Genomic DNA, 25,269 nt, shown 5'->3' on the forward strand with positions numbered 1-25,269 from the left:
ACATGGTTTTCCAAGTCAATGCACTATATTTGATTGATAATAAACCTGAAGAAGACTCCTATGACCTGAACTTGGAAAGCCCTATAATATAGCCAAATGGATTTTCATTAGGTATATATAATTGAAAAGTTTCCTACTTTGCACTATCAGAAGGAAGATAAGAAACATTTAACAAAGATTAATTATGTGCCAGGTGCTTTTTGGCACATCTTATCTCATTTAATCCTCACAACAATCCTGTCCACTTTTTATAGTCAAGTAGCTAATAAATGGCAGAGCTAGGATTAAACCTACATCTAGCTAGCTGATCCCCAAATCCACATCCTTTCCACTAAGCCACACTACCTCCTGTCTACTTTGCTCTGATAAACAAACTTTAAAAATTCAAGGAACTAAATGGAACGTGGTATCCTGGATTGGATAGAGAAACAGAAGACAGATATTAGCGAAAAAACTGGTGAGTCCAAAAAGAGGTCTGGAGTTTAGTTAATAGTATTGCGCCAATGTTAATTTGTTTGGACAAAGTATCATTATAATATAAGGTGTTAACATTATGGGAAATTAGGTAAAGAGCAGGCGGGAACTCTGTACTCTTTTTAAGACTGTACTGTAAGTCAAAATTATTCTAAAATAAAAAGCATATTTTTTAAAAGTCAAGGAAGTTATGAATCTCAGATATCGTCCAGAAGTCCAATACCTAACTGGATATTTCCAATGGGGCAGAAACGTGTGGTCTTTTCCATAATTATAAATTTTGAATCTACCAGAGATGTCAGTGCTGGCTGGCTTCATTAGTGTAGTACAAAAGCAAGTTAAGTCCAAACTCACATGACACCTTGGTCGTTGACCAGCAATAAAAATGCAGCCTGTCCTCAAAAAAGGAAAACCTCATCAAGCTGATCACGATAGCAGGTGACCTAAACAGCTGCTTTATAATATGCTGAAGTAAGCATTTATGGGTAATTGGGGAGCAGAAACAACACAAAGCCACCCAGAAGTAAAGGTTAGGATGATGTCATTAAAATGTTGGATTTTTGAGAAAGAGTACCGGCAGGTAGACCCAACTGACCCACAGTCATCAGAGGAGCAGAGATGGGTTCATCTTTTTTTGAGTGAAGACCTCATGCAAACCATGAAGGAAAGAGACACAGCTGCAGAAAGCAGCAGACTCCACCCCCACGGGCAATTCACCTCAAACCAAAGGGCAGTCTCCCATCTGTTTATGCTGTGGAAATGGCTGCTGATCCCACAATGATCTCCTCCAAGACACCTGCACACAGAGGTGGTTTCTACCAGGAATATCATCTCCAAAACACTGTTCATACACTTATATTAAAAATGTTCATATAGAGGCTTAAATCTCCATGCTGTTATTATAATCTAAAAGTTAGATCTCTTCTACCCTACCGACCCAGGATAAACATATGGTAAAACATTCTATACGTTCAGTTGTAACACGTTCTACTCAGTTGGGTTGCCAGCCCGCCAAGTGACTTAAGGTTGAACACATTTTTTTTGAAGGCTTCTTGTTTTTGTGTTCTCAGTGGGCTATTTATACCGTTTTCAAGCATTCCCCCCGCCTTTGGAATTTTAATTTACTGTGAGTGCTTCCCCCTTAGAGCATTCCCTAGTGCCATTTTATTCTTGACCCTTTTGAATAAAAATCCTTAATGAAGACATCTGAAAGGGGGGTGAAGGGCAGTAGAGAGACACCAGAGAAGCTTCTGAATTGTCCTCTGAAATTTTGTCATCTAGATGCTGAGGGTGGTCTCTTTGTTAAGAGTTTCGCATCCGGACCTTAAGGCCACATAATTAATGTTCCCACTGGAATCGTAGGGACTCTCTTTGAAAGAGTCTGTTGTCCAGTTTTCAGGCCACATTAGGCATGTTCCCGCCCAGGAGCAGGGCCTGAAAAGAATGTCGGTGTTTCCCTTCAGGTATAGGTGCCTGGGGGTCAGGGGGAGAGGGAACGGCAAGGGGTGGAGTGGGAGGCGGGTGATCGACAGGGATAGAAACGGTGTCTCCTCCTCCCTCTGAATGTGAAATAGCCAATGAGGTGGCGCGGCTGGGCCGGCCGGGCCGCCAGTGCCATATAGTATGCAGCAACCGGAGGAGTCACGTTGGGGGAACGGCAGAAAGCAGCTATCCTTTTACACTACTTTGCTCTAGCAGCTATCTTAATGGTGACTGCGTGGCCGGGGGGAAACCTGATCGGCCAGATCCAGCCGAAACCGGGAGGGAGGGAGTGGGCTTTCCGGAGGGGGGGAGGGGGGAGGGACACGAAGAAGGAGGAGTAAGAGAGGGGAAAAGAAAGAGGAAAAGAGTGGGAGGGAGTGAGGGAGGGAGGAAAATAAACAACAAAAAAATGTCCTCTTCCTCCCCCACCGGGCAGATTGCAAGTGCGGCGGACATCAAGCAGGAGAATGGGATGGAAAGCGCCTCGGAAGGGCAGGAGGCGCCCCGAGAAGTGGCGGGGGGCGCGGCGGCGGGGCTGAGCCCCCCGGCTCCAGCCCCTTTCCCCCTGGAGCCGGGGGACGCCACGACCACCGCCGCCAGGGTGAGCGGAGAGGAAGGGGCAGTGGCTGCAGCGGCGGCGGCCGGAGCGGCGGCGGATCAGGTACAACTCCACTCGGAACTTCTGGGCAGGCACCACCACGCCGCGGCCGCTGCCGCCGCCGCCGCCGCCGCCGCCGCCGCCGCCGCGCAGACCCCACTGGCCTTCTCGCCCGACCATGTCGCCTGCGTGTGCGAGGCGCTGCAGCAGGGGGGCAACCTGGACCGCCTGGCCCGGTTCCTGTGGTCCCTGCCCCAGAGCGACCTGCTACGTGGCAACGAAAGCCTACTGAAGGCGCGGGCGCTGGTGGCCTTCCACCAGGGCATCTACCCTGAGCTCTACAGCATCCTCGAGAGCCACAGCTTCGAGTCGGCCAACCACCCGCTGCTGCAGCAGCTCTGGTACAAGGCGCGCTACACCGAGGCCGAGCGAGCCCGCGGCCGGCCGCTGGGCGCCGTGGACAAGTACCGGCTGCGCAGGAAATTTCCCCTGCCCCGCACCATCTGGGACGGCGAGGAGACGGTGTATTGTTTCAAGGAGAAGTCGCGCAATGCGCTCAAGGAGCTCTACAAGCAGAATCGCTACCCTTCGCCCGCCGAGAAGCGGCACCTGGCCAAGATCACCGGCCTCTCCCTCACCCAGGTCAGCAACTGGTTCAAGAACCGCCGGCAGCGCGATCGGAACCCCTCTGAGACCCAGTCCAAAAGGTGAGCGCCAACTTTCCTCCTCCTCCCCCTTCCTCTCCCCAACCCCCTTCCCAGCTTTCTTTTCCTCCAAGTGCTTGCAAACATGGCGCTTACCTTCCCCACTAGCCTGGTCCGGCTGCCCACCTCTCCCCGCCCCAAAAGGTCACTGCTGCCCGGTTTCCCACCCCCATCCCTCTGGCTTTGAAGTTGCCACTCGCTCCCCGGTTCTGGTCGGGCGAAGGATCGTGTGTAGACGCCGGAAAGGCAGTTCTCGCTGCCGCCCGATGCCCACGGAGGTTGCCAGCGCCCGCCGGGGTCTGCACCTCCATGGGGTCACGCCGGCCCGGCGCGCGCACGCGCTCCCGGACCCCCAGGGTTCTGCTGCCCCAGGCAGGCGCTGGAGGTGGCCGTGGCCGCTCCGGAGGGAGAAGAAAGTTGGTGGGGTCTGGAAGCGCAGAAGGGGGTCTGGGGACGTCGAGGTTTTATATGACAGAGTTAATCATTCACCCTGCCCGCTGTGGTTCCCTTCGCGGCCGCGGCAACTGTGGGGTGTTGGTGCGGCTCGGCTCTGCGGTGTTTTGAAACCTGATTCTGAACTCCTTCGGATCGAATTTCAGCGCCGCCGGGGTGGTGGGGCTAGAGGGCGGCTTCCCCGGCCCCCGAACCCTGCGGGGCTCCCTCCCGGTGTGGTGATTGGGACTGGGGGCAGGCTGGCACCAGGCGGACAGCAGGGAAGGACTGGGGGCGCTATCCACTCCGCACCTCTTTGAGCGCCCACCCTGGCGGGTTTGAACTTTTTGACTGCCAGGTATTTTTTCCCAACCGGTAGAAAATACCGGGTTTTCCTCCTCTTTTGTGCGTCCTCCTGAGTCAGACACCTGGTCTGTGTGTATTGTTGGACAAAGTAAAGAGAAGGTCGCCGAAAGGGATGGTGTCGCCAGCCCCGCGGGGAAAGGAGAGAAAGAATCCAAAAGCAGCTCGAAGGTTCTGCTCAGGGGAGGAATCTGGGAGCCGGGGAGCCCGGCCCGGCGGGGAGAAGGTGATCACCCGGCGCGTTCCAGAGCCCGCCGCGGGCCGCTCCTGCCCGTTTCTCGCCCAAGGCAGGAGGGAGGCTCCGTGCCCGAACCCGGCCTCGCGGTAACCAAAACAAAACGCGCACTGCGACCTGTGTGCACCCCTCCGCAGACTTGTGGGGGCGACCCAGAGGAGGCGCCTTGGTAACTCCACGCCACCTGTCCCCGTGCCTGCTTGAGGCAGCGGATCCTGTCGGCGACGGAATCCGATGGGCAGGGGGTAGGGGGGTGGGGAGCGGGCGCGGCGCGCCGGCCAGCTGCCCTGGAGCCTCCACTCCCTGGCCGGGCGCATTCCCCGCGTCTCCCCAGCCACACTCAGCCTGCTTCGCCCCACCAACACACACACCCGCTCCCAGCCCAGTTGCCTGGTTGAGGCCCCTTTCCGGATCTACCTCCCACCCGCATCCCTGGTGAGTCACCCTCGCAGACGGCGACGGCGGCTCAGCCTCAGCTCGTAAATCAAAGCGCCTTCTGCGCTCCTGGCCCCGCAGTCCGGAGTAATCCCCTCCCCTCGGCATGAAAGCGAACCGACCTCGGGGCACTGCAGAGATGTCGGATCTTCTGCCGGGCCAAGTCCCGCCGCGCTCCAAACTGCCTCTGTCCTACCATCCTTTCTCCCCCGGCCCAGCCTCAGACCAAATGGGAAACACCCACCACTACCCCTCCCCAGATTTGGTATTTACCCCCAAATCGGAGAACTGAGGAACACAGTCTTGTCTGGAACAGAACAGAAGGACTGAGGGTGCTGGGGAAGGGGTCTGAAAGGTACAAGGCCACTGAGTGACCCACACCCTTTCCCTCCCACCTCACCAGGGCACTGGATGGTGTTTGTTAAATAGGCCCCTATGGCTTTCTTTGGATTCAAAGGCGACTGCACATAACAGTTCTTGGGTTGAAAGTGCCTTTCCTACAACAAGACAGCCACTTTGTTGAATGAGACAGTTGTCAGTCTGGTGGAGTAGAAGTTTGGGAGCAGGTGAGAAAATGATCTCTTGTTAACTAACTGGCAGACAAAACTGAGTACTTCCCACCTCCTGCTCCTTTGACAGTTTCATTTACCTCCAAAATCACACTAACCTGAATTGGTTTGAGGGGAAGGGAAAGAGTTCCTAAACAGAAATGACTGACCACCCCTTTAATGAGTTTTTTTTCCTGTGGTATAGGTAGCAGCATATTTAACAGTAATAAATAACTTCAGTGCTATAAAAACGTGTAGACAATTCTCCTGTAAATCCTATTAGCTGAATTTATATCTTTTAGACCTCTGGACTTTCTCTGAACTTATTATTAGTAAAGGTTATTGAGACATGAGAGTTCCTCTTCTCAGATGCCCTGGTCAGAATCTGCTGAAAGGCCTCAGAGCTAAAACAAGACTAGAAGACTTAACTGCTGTGCTTTCTTAAACACTACCTCTAATGGGATTAGAGGCTGGTTTTCCAAACAGTTGGCACTATGTAGATTGCCATTCCCATGACTTTCTGAATGTCTTGATTTCCTCCTCTGTACAGTGAGTCGGATGGCAATCCTAGCACTGAAGATGAATCCAGCAAGGGTCATGAAGATTTGTCTCCTCATCCACTCTCCAGTTCATCCGATGGTGTCACCAACCTCAGCCTTTCCAGTCACATGGAGCCAGTATATATGCAACAAATTGGAAATGCTAAAATATCATTAAGCTCTTCTGGAGTTTTGTTGAATGGAAGTTTGGTACCTGCCAGTACTTCACCTGTCTTCCTTAATGGTAATTCTTTCATTCAGGGACCCAATGGAGTTATCCTTAATGGATTAAGTGTGGGAAATACACAGACAGTGTCACTGAACCCACCAAAAATGGCATCAAACATTGTGAGCAATGGTATATCCATGACTGACATACTGGGGTCTACCTCCCAGGATGTGAAGGAATTCAAAGTTCTCCAGAGTTCTTCAACTAACTCAGCAGCCACCACCTCCTATAGCCCCAGTGCTCCTGTGTCATTCCCAGGGCTGATACCCAGCACTGAGGTGAAAAGAGAAGGTATTCAAACAGTGGCTTCCCAGGACGGAGGTTCTGTAGTGACTTTTACCACACCAGTGCAAATTAACCAGTATGGCATCGTCCAGATCCCCAATTCCGGAACAAGCAGTCAGTTCCTTAATGGGAGCATTGGATTCTCTCCACTGCAGCTGCCTCCTGTTTCAGTGGCAGCTTCACAAGGTAAAAGTCTGGTTTGGTACCGTAATGCACCAGTGAATGTTTTAGCCAGCTGCTGTAAATGACGCATTTGGTGAGAGCTATAGATTGCTGTTCAGGTACCTTACTGGCTGCCACAGCTGCAGAATAGCCTTGATTTGTTCCTCTTTCTTCACAACATCCATGTAATATCCAGCTTGCTTGGTTCCCTGGCATCATGGGGGTGGGTTTTTATTTTCCCAACAACTGAATGGAAAAATACAGTTCGCAGTGAGTCCTGCCAGTTCTACAATTATAGAAATATGCTAAGTCAATCGGTGCTTACAAATTAACCCACCGCTTGACATTTTAAGATTAAAAATTAATAATATTGCTAGAACACAGAATAAGTCAAGCAGTTGGTAAGAATGTGTAGACTTCACCTAAGCATTATTTATTTGACCAAAAGGAGTTTCAGAAGAGCGAGCTAAAGAGACTGGATCATTTGCGTTTGATTCATGTTCCTCCTATAAGTAAGACTAACAGACCTAAAGGGAGAACAGAGGAGTATGTGATTGTCTGTTGCTATGCATGTATACTTGCCCCCTAAATGTGTGGGTTTATTTATGGAGGTAACTGTAAGCCTTATTTTATATGTTGGTGGCTTTACTCAGGCATCTGGTAAAGGAAGCACTGATCTGAAATTTGGGAAACCTGAGGCTGATATGCCAGTTCTTCAATGACTTTAAGCAAATCTGGATGGCTCTGTGTCATTGTTTCTCTATAGAAACAGGAATGGTTAGAATGGCAGTGGAGGTTGCAGAGCTGCTAGACTTCAGGAGTGGGAGATGTTAGTGCATATTTGCTTTCCTGGAAGCAAATCTGAAAGTCCAAATTTTTACCCAAACAAAATAAGTGACTGTTTGCCTTAAAGATCAGCTTCCTGTAAAATGGTTTTATCCAAAAAAAACACCTCAATTTATACACAACTCTTGTTTCCACAACTATGGTCTACTTCAGTTTGTTTGAGGCATTAATGGAAGAATTGTTGTGCAGTAAATTTCATTCTGTTCATTTGTTTCTCTTTAGGTAAAATGGTAGTATAGTAACACACAACAGTCCTGCAGCATGCTATTTATTTCTTCATTGTTCCAGGCTATGGAAAGGATTAAGCTTAGTCACTATCCAATACAGGGCAAAAAATAGGAAAACCACAGGGAGAGCCAAAGTGCTTAGTTTACAATACTTTAATGTGGATCTAACCCTTTTTCTCTCTTTAGGAAATTTCCAAATAGTAGGTAGCATTTTAAAGACAACAAATTTGAGCAAAAAGCATGGTATGTACATTGGGGGAGGAGAAAAGCAGGAGTACTTCTCACACATAAACTAAGAAAGTGCTACCATAGAAAATTATTACAAACTAATAGCTAATTCTTAAAATGGGACATTTAATATGAGTAAGAACAGCATTTTCAGTTAAAGTAGCTAAGATCAAATGACAGAGCTGTCAATCCTTAGACTTGTCTGGGTGAGTTGAAGACATAAGTTTAACCAGATGGCCCAGGAAACAACGTTCCCTTAGAGTAACTGTGTATTGCAGTTCTCAGTAAAGCATTTGGGGATTCAGCCTTTCTCAAAAGAGATACCAAGCCTTTCTTAAAAATGGCTAGACAAGGTAGATTATCTTTCTATAGTCGAAATTTATATAGAAAAGCAGAACCTCTATATCTTTTGCTCACTTTATAATCTGAGTAAATAAGGTTTTTTTTTAAGCATCATTATAAAATTATATTTTGTACCTATATCATTTCTCAATTGGGTTTTTTTTAACTGATTTTGAAATGATTGTTCAATTTATAATTCAATTGCAGCTATACTTAAATATCAAGTTTTAGATCACATCTGCTTTTCCCCCTTCATCTATGTATTTTATAATATCTACACATTTAGAAATACTATTTTATTTATATTCCGTAGCAGTTTGGGAAAATGTCGCACCTATTATGTTATACATAGCCCTATCAAAAAATAATGAATCATTTTGTTCACAAATACACTGGCAAACAATTTCACAAACGCATACACACAACAAGTAACCATCTATTTCAGATGTCTTTTGCTACAGTTTAGTAGTCAACAAGAATTTTAAAGCCTTTTTAGTTTGTTTGACCTGGAACAAAGATTTGCGTTAGAGAAGAGCTCAAACATATGTAGAAATGTTTTTCTTAAGTTCAAATAAAGTGTTTTCATTTTTTGTTTGTTTAAAGCCATTCCTTTGCATTTAAGGTGCTTAAAAATGTTTGGGGGCTTCCCTGGTAGCGCAGTGGTTGAGAGTCCACCTGCCGATGCAGGGGACACGGGTTCGTTCCCCGGTCCGGGAAGATCCCACGTGCCGCGGAGCGGCTGGGCCCGTGAGCCATGGCCGCTGAGCCTGCGCGTCCGGAACCTGTGCTCCAAAATGGGAGAGGCCACAGCAGTGAGAGACCTGTGTACCGCAAAAAAAAAAAAAAAAAAATGTTTGGAAAACATATAAACAGCCCTGTGACATACATTTATCGATATAGGTGGCAGCATAATCACAGTTATTCTATTAATTCAAGGAGGGAAATGTTTTAGGTGAATTACCTTTAACATTAGGCTGTTTTCTCAAAATAATGAAGAGTTTACTGAACATCTAATTCAAGATCAGGGTAAACATCCTGCTTGAATTATTCTGTCACAAAACTCCCCCATGTCCACCTTTCCTTTAATGGCAAGATAATTGCCATTATTTCACTGTGCCTAGGAAAAGACTCAGAAAGAAAAGGGTTTTATTTGATGGTGTGAGTTGGGGGGGAGGGGGTCTAATTTGTCTGCATTGTCTGAGTTAGCTGATTTGAACAACTCAGCTTTCTACTTATATTTCTTTTTCTACTTCTGGTCTCTGAAGAACATTATAATGAGTCTCAAAAGATACAAACCTTTTACAGAAGCATTAGCTCTAGCTCTTTATGTTAATCTGTGTTTTAAAAAGCACATTTCATTATTATCATTAATTCTTCCTGTCACTACAACACTGAAAATTCAGAACTAGCACAACAAAAGGAAAAAAAAAAACTATTGAATGTTTTGTTGACTTGACTGTATGGTTAGTTTGGTGAAACTTTGCAACTTGTCTGTACAGGTTTGTATGGTTAACTGTAAGCCCCAGGGTAACTCATTTATGTGGTATTTTCTGCATTTCCGTTTATATTTTATGTCAGTTACTGAGCTTGCCTTGAACAAAGGCATTCTCTTTCACATTTTTGTTTTCTAGTTCTAACTGGCAGAGCGAGCAATAACTATCAACTAATTGAGAGATATCAAGTCTCAGTAATACTGAACCAGAAACTTGACTGAAATTAGAACTTGGAAACAACATTTTTTTTTTTCACATTTGATTTCTAAGCCAGTAGTTCTTGCTCCCGCTTCATCACCAGAATTACTCAAGGAGTTAAAAATATACCTGTTCTGGGATTTACTGAGTCAGATAGATAGATTCTCAGGAGTGGAGTCTTGAAATCTGTAGTTTTAAGTGCCCAAGGTGATTCTATGAAACCTGAGAAAAATCATGTGTGTAAAAAATAACTTTTTTCTTTCCTTATCAGCCCCATCAATGATAATCTGTACTTTTTTTTTTTTTTTTAGGTAATATTTCAGTAAATTCAAGCACTTCAGATGGGAGTACATTTACAAGTGAGTCCGCCACAGTCCAGCAAGGAAAGGTTTTCTTGAGCTCTCTTGCTCCCAGTGCAGTGGCATACACTGTTCCTAATCCAGGCCAGACTATAGGATCTGTTAAACAGGAGGGTGTGGAGAGGAGCCTGGTGTTTTCTCAGTTGATGCCTGTCAATCAGAATGCACAAGTAAATGCAAACCTGTCTTCTGAAAGTATCTCGGGAAGTGGCCTCCACCCACTGTCCTCCTCCTTAGTTAATGTATCCCCAACTCACAATTTTTCCCTGACTCCCCCTACCATACTAAACCCCACTGAGCTAAACCCTGACATTGCTGATAGCCAGCCAATGTCTGCACCTGTGGCAAGCAAATCTACTGTGACATCTGTCAGCAACACTAACTATGCAACTCTTCAGAACTGCTCCCTTATTACTGGTCAAGATCTATTATCAGTACCCATGACCCAGGCTGCCCTTGGGGAAATAGTTCCCACAGCTGAAGCCCAGGTGAGTCACCCCTCCCCTACAGTACACCAGGATTTTGTCAGAGAACATCATCTGGTTATGCAATCAGTAGCTAACATAAAAGAGAATTTCTTAACAAATTCTGAGAGCAAAGCAACAAGCAACTTAATGATGCTGGACTCCAAATCCAAGTATGTCCTAGAGGGCATGGTTGAGACTGTCTGTGAAGACCTGGAAACAGACAAAAAAGAGCTTGCCAAGCTCCAGACTGTCCAATTGGATGAAGAGATGCAAGACTTGTAAACTTAATTTCTTTTTTTTTTTTTTCCCTGGCATCAGCAGGCAAATCTTTTCATGAAGACCTGAGGACATAAAGGATTTTCCCATTTGAAGGGAAACATTAGTTTTGCAAGTAAATGCATTCAAGAGACTTTGGATTGATCTGCATGAAGATCACAGTTAAATATGCAGGAGTAGAACTGCATTACTGCAGCCTTTTTGTTCACATGTGTTCTCTTTTAGATAGATGGAGACAGAGGAACAAGATGAAATATATCAAGAAGTCAAAGTGTATCATTTGGTTGACTTAACATAATTCTAAGATCAAATGGAACTTGATAAATAGTTTTCTAAATTAAAAATGTATACACTTAAGGTAGAAATTAAATATCACTACAGAGCGTTAGAAACAATACAGTTCTTTTTGTTTACTTTTACTCCACGGGCATTGGTAAGGTTAAGAAGCATAAAAGGTACTCTACACTATTCTAAGGGTATATTTTTGAATATATGCATTTCTGTTTTTCAGCATTTTTGTGAAAGTCTTGGCTTGTCTCTATACATTTCCAAATGTGATTGGTAATAGTTCACTGTGGCTGAGAAAGTTTGCAACTCCACTAAAAACTCTGAAACAAACTTCAGTATGAGTGTAAATATATTAGTCCTATAAGCAAGAATTTGGGTAATTACAGTGAATTTTATTTATGCTGTATATGTTTCTCTTATACTTCAGACACTATGAACTGAAAAGAAAAATGTTTTCGTACTGTTTAATTTATTTTTATTGTTTGAACAGGAAGTGAACAGTTATTTCCAACAAAGTTTTACTTTTTGTAGGATTTTAAATGTAATGATTTTTATCAGGAGTCTATTAAGGTCAATATTAATAACACTGAAACAAGAAATCTAACTCCCAGTATTGGAATTTTGGTACTTTTTTTCACATCCTTGTTCTTTATTTAGCAACTCTCTGATTCATTTAAATATATTTTCTACAGAATTCTATGTGCCTTTTTACCTTGTGGCCTTTTTATTATTCTTACTAAGGTACAGAAGTTTCAACAGAAGCACTGATGACTCCTTTCTACTATCCAACAGGGTTAATTTCACAGAATTGCTCTAAATCTGAAGAACTTAAGTTTCACTTATATTATTAGAGTTAATGTTTATGATGCAAGCCGTTGAACAGTTAATTATTGTTGATACTTTTCATTACAAAGAAGTAACAGTTATAGACCACCATGTAAAACCAATTCTGGAGGCTATGAAAACAACCATTTTAAAGGAAAGAAAGAATATGTAACTTCTATTGAGCTGAATTATGTCCTGTTGAAACTTAGTTCTAAATGTTTTAACTCAGTTGTTACATTATGACATATGACTGTTGTTTGCACTATATTACCACCTCTTCTTTAAAAGTAAATCTTTCGGGGTTTCTGTAAGAAGCTTGTTTGATAATGTTGTGAGCTGTGGTTACAGTTTTTATCAGGACTCTGAACAGAAGATGTAATAATACAAATACATTTATGTAGTGAGTAAAGTCTCTGGCCTCTGAAAAGCAAGAAAAGTGAGAAAATGATCTCTTCAGAGATGACAGAAAGTTGTTGAACATGAAGATGTCACCACATATTGCTTTCTTTAAGATTGGAACAAAGGGTCCACTGTAAATGTCTACATGCCCATCAACCTAGCATGTTGAATAAGGGCCATAGAGGATTTAACTTTTGTTGTTATTGCAAATGGAACTTGCAGGCATAGGTGAAGAGCCCTTTGAAGAATTCCTCCCCCATCATTTTTTTTCTCCCTCATCATTTTGATAAAGAACTTAGGTCCCATTTTTTTATGGAATTAGCGAATGTTCCTAAACTGCTGAAATTATGTGTTTTTTTGTTTTGTTTTGTTTTACAACATCAGGTCTTTTAGAGTTCTCTTCCACTCCACCACTACTTACACAGCTTGTTTGTTTCTTTGGGTGTGTGCTGATCATGTTACTCAGATTAATTACATGGGTCTATAGTGCAGTTTACATGAAAATGATGTTTTCCACTTGATTGCTGCAAATATCAAGAGTTTGTTAATTATTTTAAAATACCCATCCAATAAGAAAGATGGGAAGGTTTAAAAAGTTATATATGTTATATATACATATATATAACAGGAAAAGTTTTGTGTCTTCCAAAAATATAAGACTCTCTTTTATTCACAGTTCTTCCTCTTTTCTTCCTTAAGAAAGAGAAAAGATAGCACAAAACTTAAGACTTACCTAGGAAACCTATTCATACTCCAACATGATGTAATTATACCCCTACAGTTACTCCAGGTAGCTATACAATACACCAGGTAAGAATCAATGCACATTATAAAGAACTTGTTCTTTTCTATTCTTTCAGTAAAATAAGGGCCAGTTGTTATGTAGCCCATATATATGGGAATGAAATAAGATAAACCCCATGATCTCCTTGCACAGAATTGCAAATGTTTTTTTGCAGTACCAAGGGCCAGACTCAGAACCCTTGTCAGAATTTCCCTCTTACTTAAACCAATGCTTGAAGATGCTGCAAATGACCCTCTAATGATCCCCAAAGAGGAATCAGAATAGGGATAAATAACTCCCTGCAAACCCCAACCCCTGCTGCTGGCTGTGTGAGCCTATCTATGCACTCTATCAGTCAGAATTGATATATAGCTCTTAGTTACATCCAGTAAAGGACAGCCTGTTGTTTAAAGAGAAGGTGCATTTGTTCCTCAGTCAAGCAAGAGCACCTGTGTTGTACTGCTTTATAGCTCATGTATATTCATAGTAAAGAAAAGACTGAATTATACACGTTTCAGTGCCTTTCTTGTGTTACGAAAGGCAGGTAGATGTTATAGCCATAGATAAAATTCATAGTTGAATTGCACACTGACCTTAAATCTCCCTGTATATGCCCTTGCGTCTTGCATGTTAAAAGCTGGATAATTGGGTAGATAATTGCAGCCTGCCCTACTACATGTCAGACAAGTGTGCATTAGTACATAACCAGAAGTTCTTCATTCTTTAAAATGTTTTTGACAGATCATCTCATCATAAAAATATAAATAATTCAGGAAAACTGTGGGGAAAAGAATTACATTTTATAGAAGATGTTTCAAAGTCTTCTTAGAGCTTAGATAATAGAGTCTAACAGTTATTTTGTATCTAACTGATACATTTTATGTTAATTTCTTATTACCACCACACATTTTATTACTCAGAATTGTATAGCATGTGACTCTTGGCTTTCAGGGTTCTCAAAAATTTTTTATTCTTTTGTTGCATGTACTGTATGTTTAGAGGCAACCAGTTATATACTCAATATGGTTTTACTGTGCCTTACACAAAGAGAAAATCTATACAGAATGTATATCATGGGGTGGGGTAACAGAGTCTATACTGCACTGTTAGGTGATGGCACACAGAGCATGTCCCAGAACATTTCTGTGCTTAATTACCCAACCAAAGAGATCTAAAGTATGTATGTTGTACTGTAATAGGGGTTTATGCCTGGACAATTAAGTGTTTTATTTGTTTTCTGAAATGATGTGAACTTATTTTTCTAAACACTATGCTAAATAAACTTTATATTTATACATACCTTATGTTGAAAAAGTTATTTATCCCTGGGAAAGCAGAGAAGAGTAAAGAGAAGAAAAACAAAAATCCACAAACATTTCATAGGCTTGCAAATATAAGAGGAGTCATTTTGGGAAAATAGTCTGTTGGTCTTTATACAAAATTACCCAACTCACTTAATTGTACTGCATACTCAGAGCTAAATGATTAGATTTCATCCTCCTTAAAGGAAAGAAATGTGTCATTCATTTAGGTGTCCCCAAATCTGAATCTGATACCATTTTCAATGGAATTAAATTGAAAGGTCCAAGGACCTTTCCATTCCCAACCTTACTGAAAGAGCTCAGTATCACCCCATCTTTAAAGCACTCCCATTATCCAAAGTCTGGTGATACCACAGCTGGGTCCACCAGTGGTTTGGCTTAAAACTATGGACAGAACAGCATTACTGAGTGTGTAGAAGAGTCAGCCTTAGTACAGTTTGGTCCTCATGTTAAAATTACATGACATCTGATTTTGCATGCCTCCCACACTGAAATGAAGAGGAAACTAGATTAAAAAAATAGACTGGGACCACCTGTACAACTCTATTACAAAACTAAAGTCATCAAATTAATTTCAGGTATTATGTGTAGTGTTTTTTATAATCTTGTCATTCAGTTCATTTATTTACAAATTTTCTATGTAGTTAAACCAGTTAAAGTGAATAGTGTCTCAGTAAGTGGGTACTGTATAGGGTCAGAAATTATGGAGTGATTATATTTTATAATCAAACATTAAAAAAATTTTTATTTTATATTGGAGTATAGTTGATTAACAATGTTGTGTTAGTTTCAGGTGTACAGTAAAGTGATTCAGTTATACATATATATATTCTTTCAAATTTTTTGGCTGCATTGGGTCTTCGTTGCTGCACACGGGCTCTCTCTGGTTGCAGCAAGTGGAGGCTACTCTTCACTGCGGTGCGCGGGCTTCTCACTGCGGTGGCTTGTCTTCTCTAAAGCCGCACGGGCTCTAGGCATGCAGGTTTCAGTAGTTGTGGCATGCAGCCTCAGTAGTTGTGGCTCACAGGCGCTAGAGCGCAGGCTCAGTAGTTGTGGCACACGGGCTTAGTTGCTCTGCGGCATGTGGGATCTTCCCGGACCAGAGCTCAAACCCATGTCCCCTGCATTGGCAGGCGGATTCTTAACCACTGCACCACCAGGGAAGCCCTTAATGAAACATTTTTAAAACATTTGACAAGGTTACTGATCTACTTCAAACATTTTTTAGCGACAAAATTTTTTAATTTTATTTTATCGTAGTATAGTTGATTAAAATGTTGTGTTACTTCAAACATTTTTGTAGCTCCTTGGAAACTAGCAAATTAAAACCCCTCAATGGGATTCAAGACCTTTAGCTATATGATTCCATCCCACCTTGCCAGTTTGCCTTAAAAATAATAAATGTGGAAATTTACCTTTGTACCTCACCATTTCCAATACAGTAGATAGTAAATAAACAAAATACTTTCAGATAATGGTCAATGCTATAAAGACAATAACAGGGTGATGGAATTGAGAATGGGGAATGGGTAGAGGTGGGGATTAGATTGGTCAAGGAAGGTCTCTGAAGAAGTGACATTTCAAAAGAGATTTGAACGGTTCAAGGGAGCCAGCCTGCAAGACCTAGAAAAGAGCATTCCAGCCATAGGGAACAGCAAGTACAAAGGCCCTGAGGGAGGAGCACATCAGCTGGATCACAGTGTTATACACTCTAGGGGTCATGTGAAAGGAGATCCAGTCAGAGAGACAGGCAGGGACCAGATCACAGGTAGGGCTTTACTGGTCTGTGATGCACTTCCCTAATGAATATCTTCAGAATATCCTAGTCACCTATGACTCTATATATGAAAATTTAAACTATTATCTTCACTGTAAACCTGTTCACTGTGTGTTCCTCATTCATCCATTGGCCAAATATAAAATCTGGGATTCACTCTGGTGTCTTCTGTCCCTTTCTTCCCACCTCCTCCACCAGATCACTACATCTATCCATGTCTGCTCATTTACTGTCTCTTGAATTATTTCTCACCCCTCCATTTCTAGGGTTACTGCTATAGTTTACGTAATTACCGTTTCTCGACTGAATTATTGCAGCCTCTGCCTGCTTGGTATCCAGTGTCTGGTCCTCATTCCAGGCTACATTACAACTATATTCAGATAGGACTTTCAGAATTCAAGACTTATCCCAGCCTCACATTCTAGTTTGAAATCTTCAATGGCTCTCCATTGCTTATGAAATACCATTTAAACTCCTTAACATACAAAGCCTCCAAGACCCAGGCCTTACCTCTCTGTCTGGTCACGTCTCTAGCCACATGAATCTTCCTTACAGGCACCAGGTTCTTTCTTACCTACCAGATCTCCCAGACTCACTAGGAAGTGAGTCTGCTCCAGGAAGCTCTGTCTCACCCTCATAAACAGAATAGTACATGGCTGATTCTGTGATCAGACAGGAATTTATATCTTCCTTTCATGTGGCACTTATCACATCACTGTAATTACGTGTTTGCCTCAACACTTTCATCTTTGTTTCTCCTTTAGTGTAGCAGAGCACAGTAAGCACTTAAAAATTATTTGTTGAATGAATAGTGACCCGAACAGTCATCCATCCCTTTACATCATTTCACTTGCTTGGATTAGGGAACTTTATGGCTCAACTGGTTAAACTATTATCCCTATTTAGAGAACAAAAATAAATCACTGCATTTTGGGGTAGGGTCTGAGAGTGGTTCTGTGAATCTCCTAGCATTGGTAGATGGTCTTCATGGTGATTATTTTCCTTACTGCTCCAAGGTTTTTTCCACTTACTTCCAAACAGAGGCTGGGTTCCAGATGATACAAAGTTTGACAGACAATTGGGGGCATTAGCAAAAATGTACTCACTAAGATTTTTTAGATCAATGTTTCAAAATAGCGGTATTTATACTTATATACAGATATGCTCTCTAAAAATATTCTCTCTATGGATATATTCCTATTATTGTATTTAAACTGAGCAGATGTCTAAAGAGTCTATAAGGAATAGTTAATGGAATGTAGAGTTTAGGCATCAGGAAATCTGGATTCTTGTTAGCCTTTAGATTTGGGAAATATCAATTCACCTCTCTTTTCTTCCATTGAAATGGGTGTGTTGGATATCATTATATTTGAGATCTATGTAGTTATAAGAAGAGAAAAAGGGTTAATAAAATGCACTCCCTCCCAGGCCACCCCACAGGTTAAGACAATCAATCAATTGCAGAGTGAAAGTACACTGTGACCTGCCAAGGGCTATAAATGTAAGATAAAATAACTGATATTGAGTCAACAACCTGTGACACCCTAGGACTATTTAGAGGTGTAGAGCTAGGTGAGGCAGGGCTGCTTTTGTACTTTTCCACCTTCTTCACCTGTATCTACTTTGCTCCCTAATGGGTCTGCCCTTCCCTCAGGTATTGTCCTACCTTCCCAAGCTCCTTAAGTGATAATCCTGGTGTGGGTAGTTAATAGTTTAAGGTATGAAGAGCCCAACCCTCCACCCCTTGGGAATTTGTATTTTAAGGAAGCCTTTTAAAGATGCAAAAGAGCAAAGCTATCATCATGGATGATAAGTTGCAGATCAGTAAAACTGAGCAAGGTGTTCCCTATTTCTAAGCACAACAGACAAGTGTGTGCTTGTGTGTGTGTATGTGTGCGTGTGTGTGGGTTTGGGGACTAGGGAGAGAAGGATGGATGAGTGGAGGAAAAGCAAATGTCACCCTTTCCTTTCTTAATGTGCTCCACCTCCCTACTGGGTATCAAGGACCAGACAGTGGAATCTGAGCTGTTGGATCCTCTGAAAACAGTTAAGTGTAGTTTCCCCACACACATCTTATCCAGAGCCTGGATAATTACCTTCAAGAGGACTCCTGTGTTGAAAAGTCATTAGCTATAATGAAACCATAAAAATTAGCCGTAGAAAAACAAGGGTTGTTTGGGGTTTTTTGTTTTGTTTTCTTTGCTTTTTAAGGTGTGAGCTACTTAGATGTGCCGAAGAGAAACACAAAATATATGTTTGGTTAAAATTAGGGAATGTAATACAAGTTTGTATTCATTTTTATTTATTTAATAAGTATATTCTTACTGTGTTCTTTAACATGTGGATGACATTGAATATCCTAGTATAAACAATATTCATTCCTTGGCAAATTTATTGTATTAGCACTTAATGGGAATGAGGATGGATTAAATTCTGTCACTGCATGAATACTCATCAGGGATCTTAAAAGGGATCAAGAGGGTTTTCCCTGGTGGCGCAGTGGTTGAGAGTCCACCTGCCGATGCAGGGGACACGAGTTCGTGCCCCGGTCCGGAAAGATCCCACATGCCGCAGAGCGGCTGGGTCCGTGAGCCATGGCCGCTGAGCCTGCGTGTCCGGAGCCTGTGCTCTGCAATGGGAGAGGCCACAACAGTGAGAGACCCGTGTACCGCAAAAAAAAAAAAAAAAAAGTGATCAAGAGACTGGCACAACATTGTAAATCAACTATACTTCAATAAAATATATATATATATTTTTAAAGTGACCAAGTATCCTATCCCAATCATCCCAGGTAGATTTTCCAAAATATCTCCAATGAACACACACTAGTTCTAAGAATACATACAATCTCACCTAATAAGAGCCCCTTACTTCTAGTCTCATTATACTCTGTCATACTCTGATATCTTAACACATATCTGTCTTCCCAAGGATGAGTACAGATTTTTGAATCAGGTAGCAAACTGGTAGTGTTATAATACTGAGCTCACAGCATGAGTCACGCTATATTAAAACAGAATTTGTGTTTTTTCAAGGAGGAATAAATTAGGCTAAAATTTGCCTTTAGTTATTTTATTTTACTTTTATTATTTTAAAGTTGTGTTCATGTACTGCTATGCAATATTATACATATTATTAAAATTCACAAAATCAAAATTGTACAAGTATATAAAGGGGAATAAGTTCTTATTATTGTTTACATTTCCCAAGGAATCTTCTTGGACACCATTTGGAGGAAATATACCCCACTTTGGAGATGAGTACTGCAAGCTAGTGTTTCCTAATTTTAATGTGCATATATAAATAGCTTGAAGATCCTGATTAAGTGTGGATTCTGATTCGGTAGGTCTGGGGTGAGGCTTGAGATTCTGTCTAACAAGCTCCCAGGTGATGCTGATACTACTGGCCTGGGGACCACACTTTAAATAGTGAGGATTCACGCAGTAGCTTCTCTATTACTGACCTAAATCTCAATGCAAATTGAAGTTTTAACTGGTCAGTGCAATGTAGATGGTGCAGAGAGACTGAAGATCATCAGCCAGTAGTTATTTTAAATGGTGCATGTTAACAATGTAAATTAAATACATGAACCAGATTGGGTCCATATGTAAAGCATCTAAGGTGGAAAACTATTTATTAAACACTTTAAACCCCTTAAATGCATTCTCAAATACAGTAGCCATTGAAAGGTTAAACAAAAAGTAATCCTCTCTTTTAACACAGCAGATCTCCATGGAGCCTACAAGAAAATTTTTTTCTGTTATTACATGGCCTATAAATAAAACTACCTTTTAATTTTTTTTTCTGTAATTCCAAATTTTTCATTAGTTCACACTGACAGACCACTTTTCAGTCTTTCTCAGTCAGATTTCTCCATGAAAACTGTTAGATGTGTCTGTAAACCAAGATAATTCTTATAAAGAAAACAGTTAAGTGTAATCTTTGATAAAATATCCTGAATCGGATCATATCACTTTCTATGCCTGATGATCATATACCTCATATGCATATTTCTCAGGGGTCTGGGTCATAGATTTCATGTGTTCCCCATTCATTTTCTCTGATGTAAATTTTAAAATATGGCAACATTCAGTGGAGTTTTGAGCTCCCCAGTGCCAATCTGATGAAGCCCAAGTCTTAAAAATGCCAATGCAGGGCTTCCCTGGTGGCGCAGTGGTTGAGAGTCTGCCTGCCGATGCAGGGGACACGGGTTCGTGCCCCGGTCCAGGAAGATCCCACATGCCGCGGAGCGGCTGGGCCCGTGAGCCATGGCCGCTGAGCCTGTGCGTCCGGAGCCTGTGCTTCGCAACGGGAGAGGCCACAACAGTGAGAGGCCCGCCAATCTGATGAAGCCCAAGTCTTAAAAATGCCAATGCACTTGTACATAAACGTAAAACCAGGTCTGTGATCTGGGCCCAAGCTCCTGTACCAGAGGAGCAAACTTCTGATAAAGAACCACTTCCAAACTCTAGAAACACCAGATCTGAAAAGCTCTCAAATCTTGGCTTTGTTGAATCGGTTTACTTAATTTAAGCCAAACCCCAGCATCCATGTGCCAAGTGCTCGGTTCATCACTTGGGATTCAAAGATGAACAGGCCAGTCTGTAGCATCTAAGAACTAAGTTAAGTGGATTGATATGGACCTACAAACTATTCATGCTAAAGTACTACAAAAGAGGTATGTACAACATGTCCCTAGGAGTTGTACAAGGCCCCACTGGCAAGGTGATATTGTATTTCAAAGAATGAGTAGGGGGCTTCCCTGGTGGCGCAGTGGTTGGGAGTCTGTCTGCCGATGCAGGGGACGCGGGTTCGTGCCCCGGTCCGGGAGGATCCCGCGTCCCGCGGAGCGGCTGGGCCCGTGGACTGTGGCCGCTGGGCCTGCTCTTCCCGAGCCTGTGCTCCTCTGGGGGCGGGGCCGCGGCGGTGAGAGGCCCGCGTACCGCAAAAAAAAAAAAAGATGAGTAGGAGCACTCTGGCAGGGCAGAGAGAAAGGATGTTCTCAGTGGATGATATAGCATTTATAATAAGGATTTTAAACTCTATAGACAACGATTAATCATGAAATGCATTATTATTTTTTAAATTTCACTAATATACAAATGGTAGCCATTTGTTATATCATCTTTGGAGAAAGGTCTGTTTAAGTTCTTTGCCCCTTTTAAAATTTGGTTATTTGATCTTTTCTTGTTGAGTTGTAAGAATTCTTTATATATTCTGGATATTAACCTCTTTTAAGATATATGATTTGCAAATATTTCCTTCCATTCCAAGGCTGTCTTTTCATTCCATTGATTATGTCCTTTGACGAACAAAAGTTTTTAAGTTTGATGTAGTCCCATTTGTCTACTTTTGCTCTTGTGGACTGTGCTTTTAGCATCATATCCAAGAAATCATTGCCACATCCAGTGTCATGAGACTTTCTCTTATATTTTCTTCTAGTTCTATAAGTTTGGGGCCTTACATTTAGGTCTTTAATCCATTGAATTAATTTTTGTATGTTGCATAAGATAAAGGTCCAACTTCATTTTTTGCATGTGGATATCCAGGTTTTCCAGCACCATTTGTTGAAGAGACTGTTCTTTTCTCATTGAGCAAAGCTTACCCTTTTAACCACTACCTATAGACAGGCATACCTTGTTTTATTGCTCTTTGCTTTACTGAGCTTCACTGACACTGCATTTTTTTTACAAACTGAAGGTTTGTGGCAACCCTGCATCGCCAAATGATGGTTAGCATTTTTTAGCAATAAAGTATTTTTTAATTAAACCATGTACATTTTTTTAGACATAATGCTATTGCACACTTAATAGACTACAGTATAGTGTAAACATAACTTTTATACGCACTGGAAAACCAAAAACTTTGTGTGACTCATGTTATTGCAATATTCGCTTTATTGCAGCGGTCTGGAACTGAACTCACAATATTTCTACAGTAAGTATATATATATATATATATGTACATATATATATGTGGTTTATTATAAGGAGTTGGCTCACTCAATTATGAAGGCTCACAAGTCCCAAGATTGTCAGGGTGTCTCAGCAAGCTAGAGAGCCAGGGAACTCAATGACTTAGTTCCACTCCAAGTCCAAAGGCCTGAGAACCAGAAGAGTTGATGGTATAGTTATAGTCTGAAGTCCAGCAGGCTTGGGACCCAGGAAGAGCCAGTGTTTCGGTTTGAGACCAGAAGCAAGTAATTAAAAATAAATAAATAAATAAATAAAATTCCAGTTCAAAGGCAATCAGGGAAGAAGAATTTTCTCTTATTCAGGGTAAGGTCAGCCTTTTTGTTCTTAATGTTCAACCAAATATCTGAGCATCCCTTGGCCCAGTCAAGTTAACATCTAAAATTAACCATCACATACTGCCACTTACTAATTGATTGGCCCTGGGCAGATTACTTTATCCTCCTGTGCATCAAGGTCCTCATCTGTAAACTGGGAATAATTATAGTACCTACCTTACAGACTTTCTGCAAGGATTATACAAAAGCATGCATGCAATACACTTAGCAAAACACATAATAATTGTTACTTATTACTGTTAACTTTTAAGTTACTACATACGATTCCACTGTTTGGACAGATTACAATTTATTCAACTGATTCTCTACTATTAAATTTCAATTGTTTCCAGTGTTTTTTCTTTGTTCCTAGTATTTTTTATTATTGAGAAATGCCTTCAAGAATATCTGTGTAGGTATATGTTTAGGCATAACCATAATTATTTCATTAAGATTAATCTTTATAAGTGAAATCACTCAGTTAAGCAGATAACCAAAGATTTCAATACATATATAACCACAACCTTTTCCACTTGACTCTGCACCTCGTTCTTGAGGTGATTATATTTCTCTGCTTCACTGATATTAAGCTTGGCTGTGTGATCTGCTTTGGCCAATGGAATGTGAGCAGATATAATATCCAACCAAAGCTTTAAGTGTACCTGTATGGATTGACTTGCTGCCTTAGAGATTCCACCCTCTTATACTTTTTTCTTTTCTTTTTCTTTTTTTCTTTTTGGCTGTGTTGGGTCTTCATTGCTGCGTGCAGGCTTTCTCTAGTTGCGGCGAGCCGGGGATACTCTTCGTTGAGGGGCGCAGGCTTCTCATCGCAGTGGCATCTCTTGTTGCGGAGCATGGGCTCTAGGAGGGTGGGCTTCAACAGTTGCAGCACGTGGGCTCAGTAGTTGCGGCACACGGGCCCTAGAGGGCAGGCTCAGTAGTTGTGGCTCACTGGTCTATTTGCTCCATGGCATGTGGGATCTTCCCGGACCAAGGATCAAATCCATGTCCCCTGCATTGGCAGGTGGATTCTTAACCACTGTGCCACCAGGGAGTCTTCCACCATCTTATACTTTTGCCATGAGAACAACATTCCCTGGGTACCTGTTGATTGCAGAATGGAGGACATGTGGATCAGATCTGAACTCAATTCACAGCCCAAATCACAGTCACTCTAGCTGACCCTAAGATCTGGGGGTGAGAAAAATATTTGTCATGTAAGTCACTAAGATATTATGGTTATTTGTTATGCACATCATTGCAGTAATAACTGACTGATGTACAGAGAGATGAGATCATCAGATTTATTGGTCCTACTTCAGTGACCTAAGCTGCCTAGAGTAGTCCCAGAGTACTAAGTCTATTATCATCCTTCCTCCAGACCCCTCCCCCAACAAATCACTGAATCTATATATAAGCTCACTCCTCTTTTTAGGGTTACTGCCAAAATCAAGAGCTTCCAAAATCTATTAGAGAAAATGTTCACAACCAGGAGATGTGTAAATTTCTTAGCCTCTCATTGAGAATCCTTAAAAAGGTTCTTAGAGTCTAAAGTCTTAACTAGCTTTCCCCAAGATATGTTCCAAAGAACATTAGTCCTTTAAAATGCTAACAAAATCCACAAAAATGGATTCAATTTTGGCCGCTTAAGTGATCACTTTTTAGAAATGCTTTTTCTTTGGAAATGTATTTTTTGAATATGTATTTTATGACATTCTTGAATGTTCATGATGCACACCAGCATATGAAATTATCTGAGAAAGCTTGCAGTAAAGAAACATGCTAAGACTCTGCATGTCCCAATTTTAATTTTCACTAGCCCTTTTTCTCTAGCAATATCTCAACATTTCTTATTAAGTGAGAAGCTAGGATTCTACAGAATCTATTTTGTGAGACCTTAACTCAGAAGGTGGACTCTCTAATGAGGAAATTTCAGACTTTACAGAGGCCAACTAGAAGAGATATTTTAGGTCTCTGTAGTACCTATTATACCATGTCACATTATGTACATATATCAATTAATAAATGAGCCAATCTGCTGTTCCAGAGGCCACATATTACAATGACTTCAATAAGATAGAAGTTTATTTCTTTCATGTAAGAGTCCAGAGGTGAGTAGTCTAGGTTGACAAGGTAGTTCTGCCTCACCGGGTCATCTAAAATCCCAGGCGGGCAGTTTGTCTCTGTGACCCTCAACATTGGTTTCCAATCCCTGTCATTTCCCAGCCTGAAGGAAGAAAGAAATCTAGAGGAGGAGATTCCACCTTAAGAAACAATCAAGATATTGCTTATGTCACTTCTTACTTATCATTGGCTCAATCCTAGTCACATGTCCAATGCCTAGCTCCCAGGGAAATATACCTCTAGCTAAGTGGCTATATGTCCTACTAAAAGGTCAGATAATTCTATTCCTAAAAGGAAGAAGAGGACAATAGACACTGGGGGTCAATTAATGGTATCTGTCACTGTTTTTAGCTTACTTTCTTGAAACCTCTGGACTCTCCCTTCTAGGTAACAGAATGGAAGTTGTCATATAAATGAGTCAGGAAATGCTGACTCATTTAAATAACATAAACATCATCTTTAAGTTACCATTATCTCCTATCTCCTTAAAACATCTGAGGCAATGCACAATTCCTAGTTTAAAATACAACTTGAAACTG

The 25,269-nt window shown here is 41.8% G+C and overlaps 1 protein-coding gene across 1 annotated transcript; it reads left to right on the plus strand.

Moving 5' to 3' along the window:
• Positions 1-2,365: 2,365 nt before the first annotated feature.
• On the plus strand, positions 2,366-14,516 carry SIX4 (SIX homeobox 4). Its single transcript, XM_024748371.1, has 3 exons — positions 2,366-3,261; positions 5,822-6,510; positions 10,132-14,516. Exons 1-3 carry the CDS (start codon positions 2,366-2,368, stop codon positions 10,926-10,928), a joined length of 2,382 nt encoding a protein of 793 aa, XP_024604139.1. The 3' UTR covers positions 10,929-14,516.
• The last annotated feature ends 10,753 nt before the right edge of the window (positions 14,517-25,269 follow it).

Source organism: Neophocaena asiaeorientalis, unplaced genomic scaffold (assembly GCF_003031525.2).
Source record: "Neophocaena asiaeorientalis asiaeorientalis breed wild unplaced genomic scaffold, Neophocaena_asiaeorientalis_V1.1 scaffold698, whole genome shotgun sequence".
NCBI lineage: Eukaryota > Metazoa > Chordata > Mammalia > Artiodactyla > Phocoenidae > Neophocaena > Neophocaena asiaeorientalis.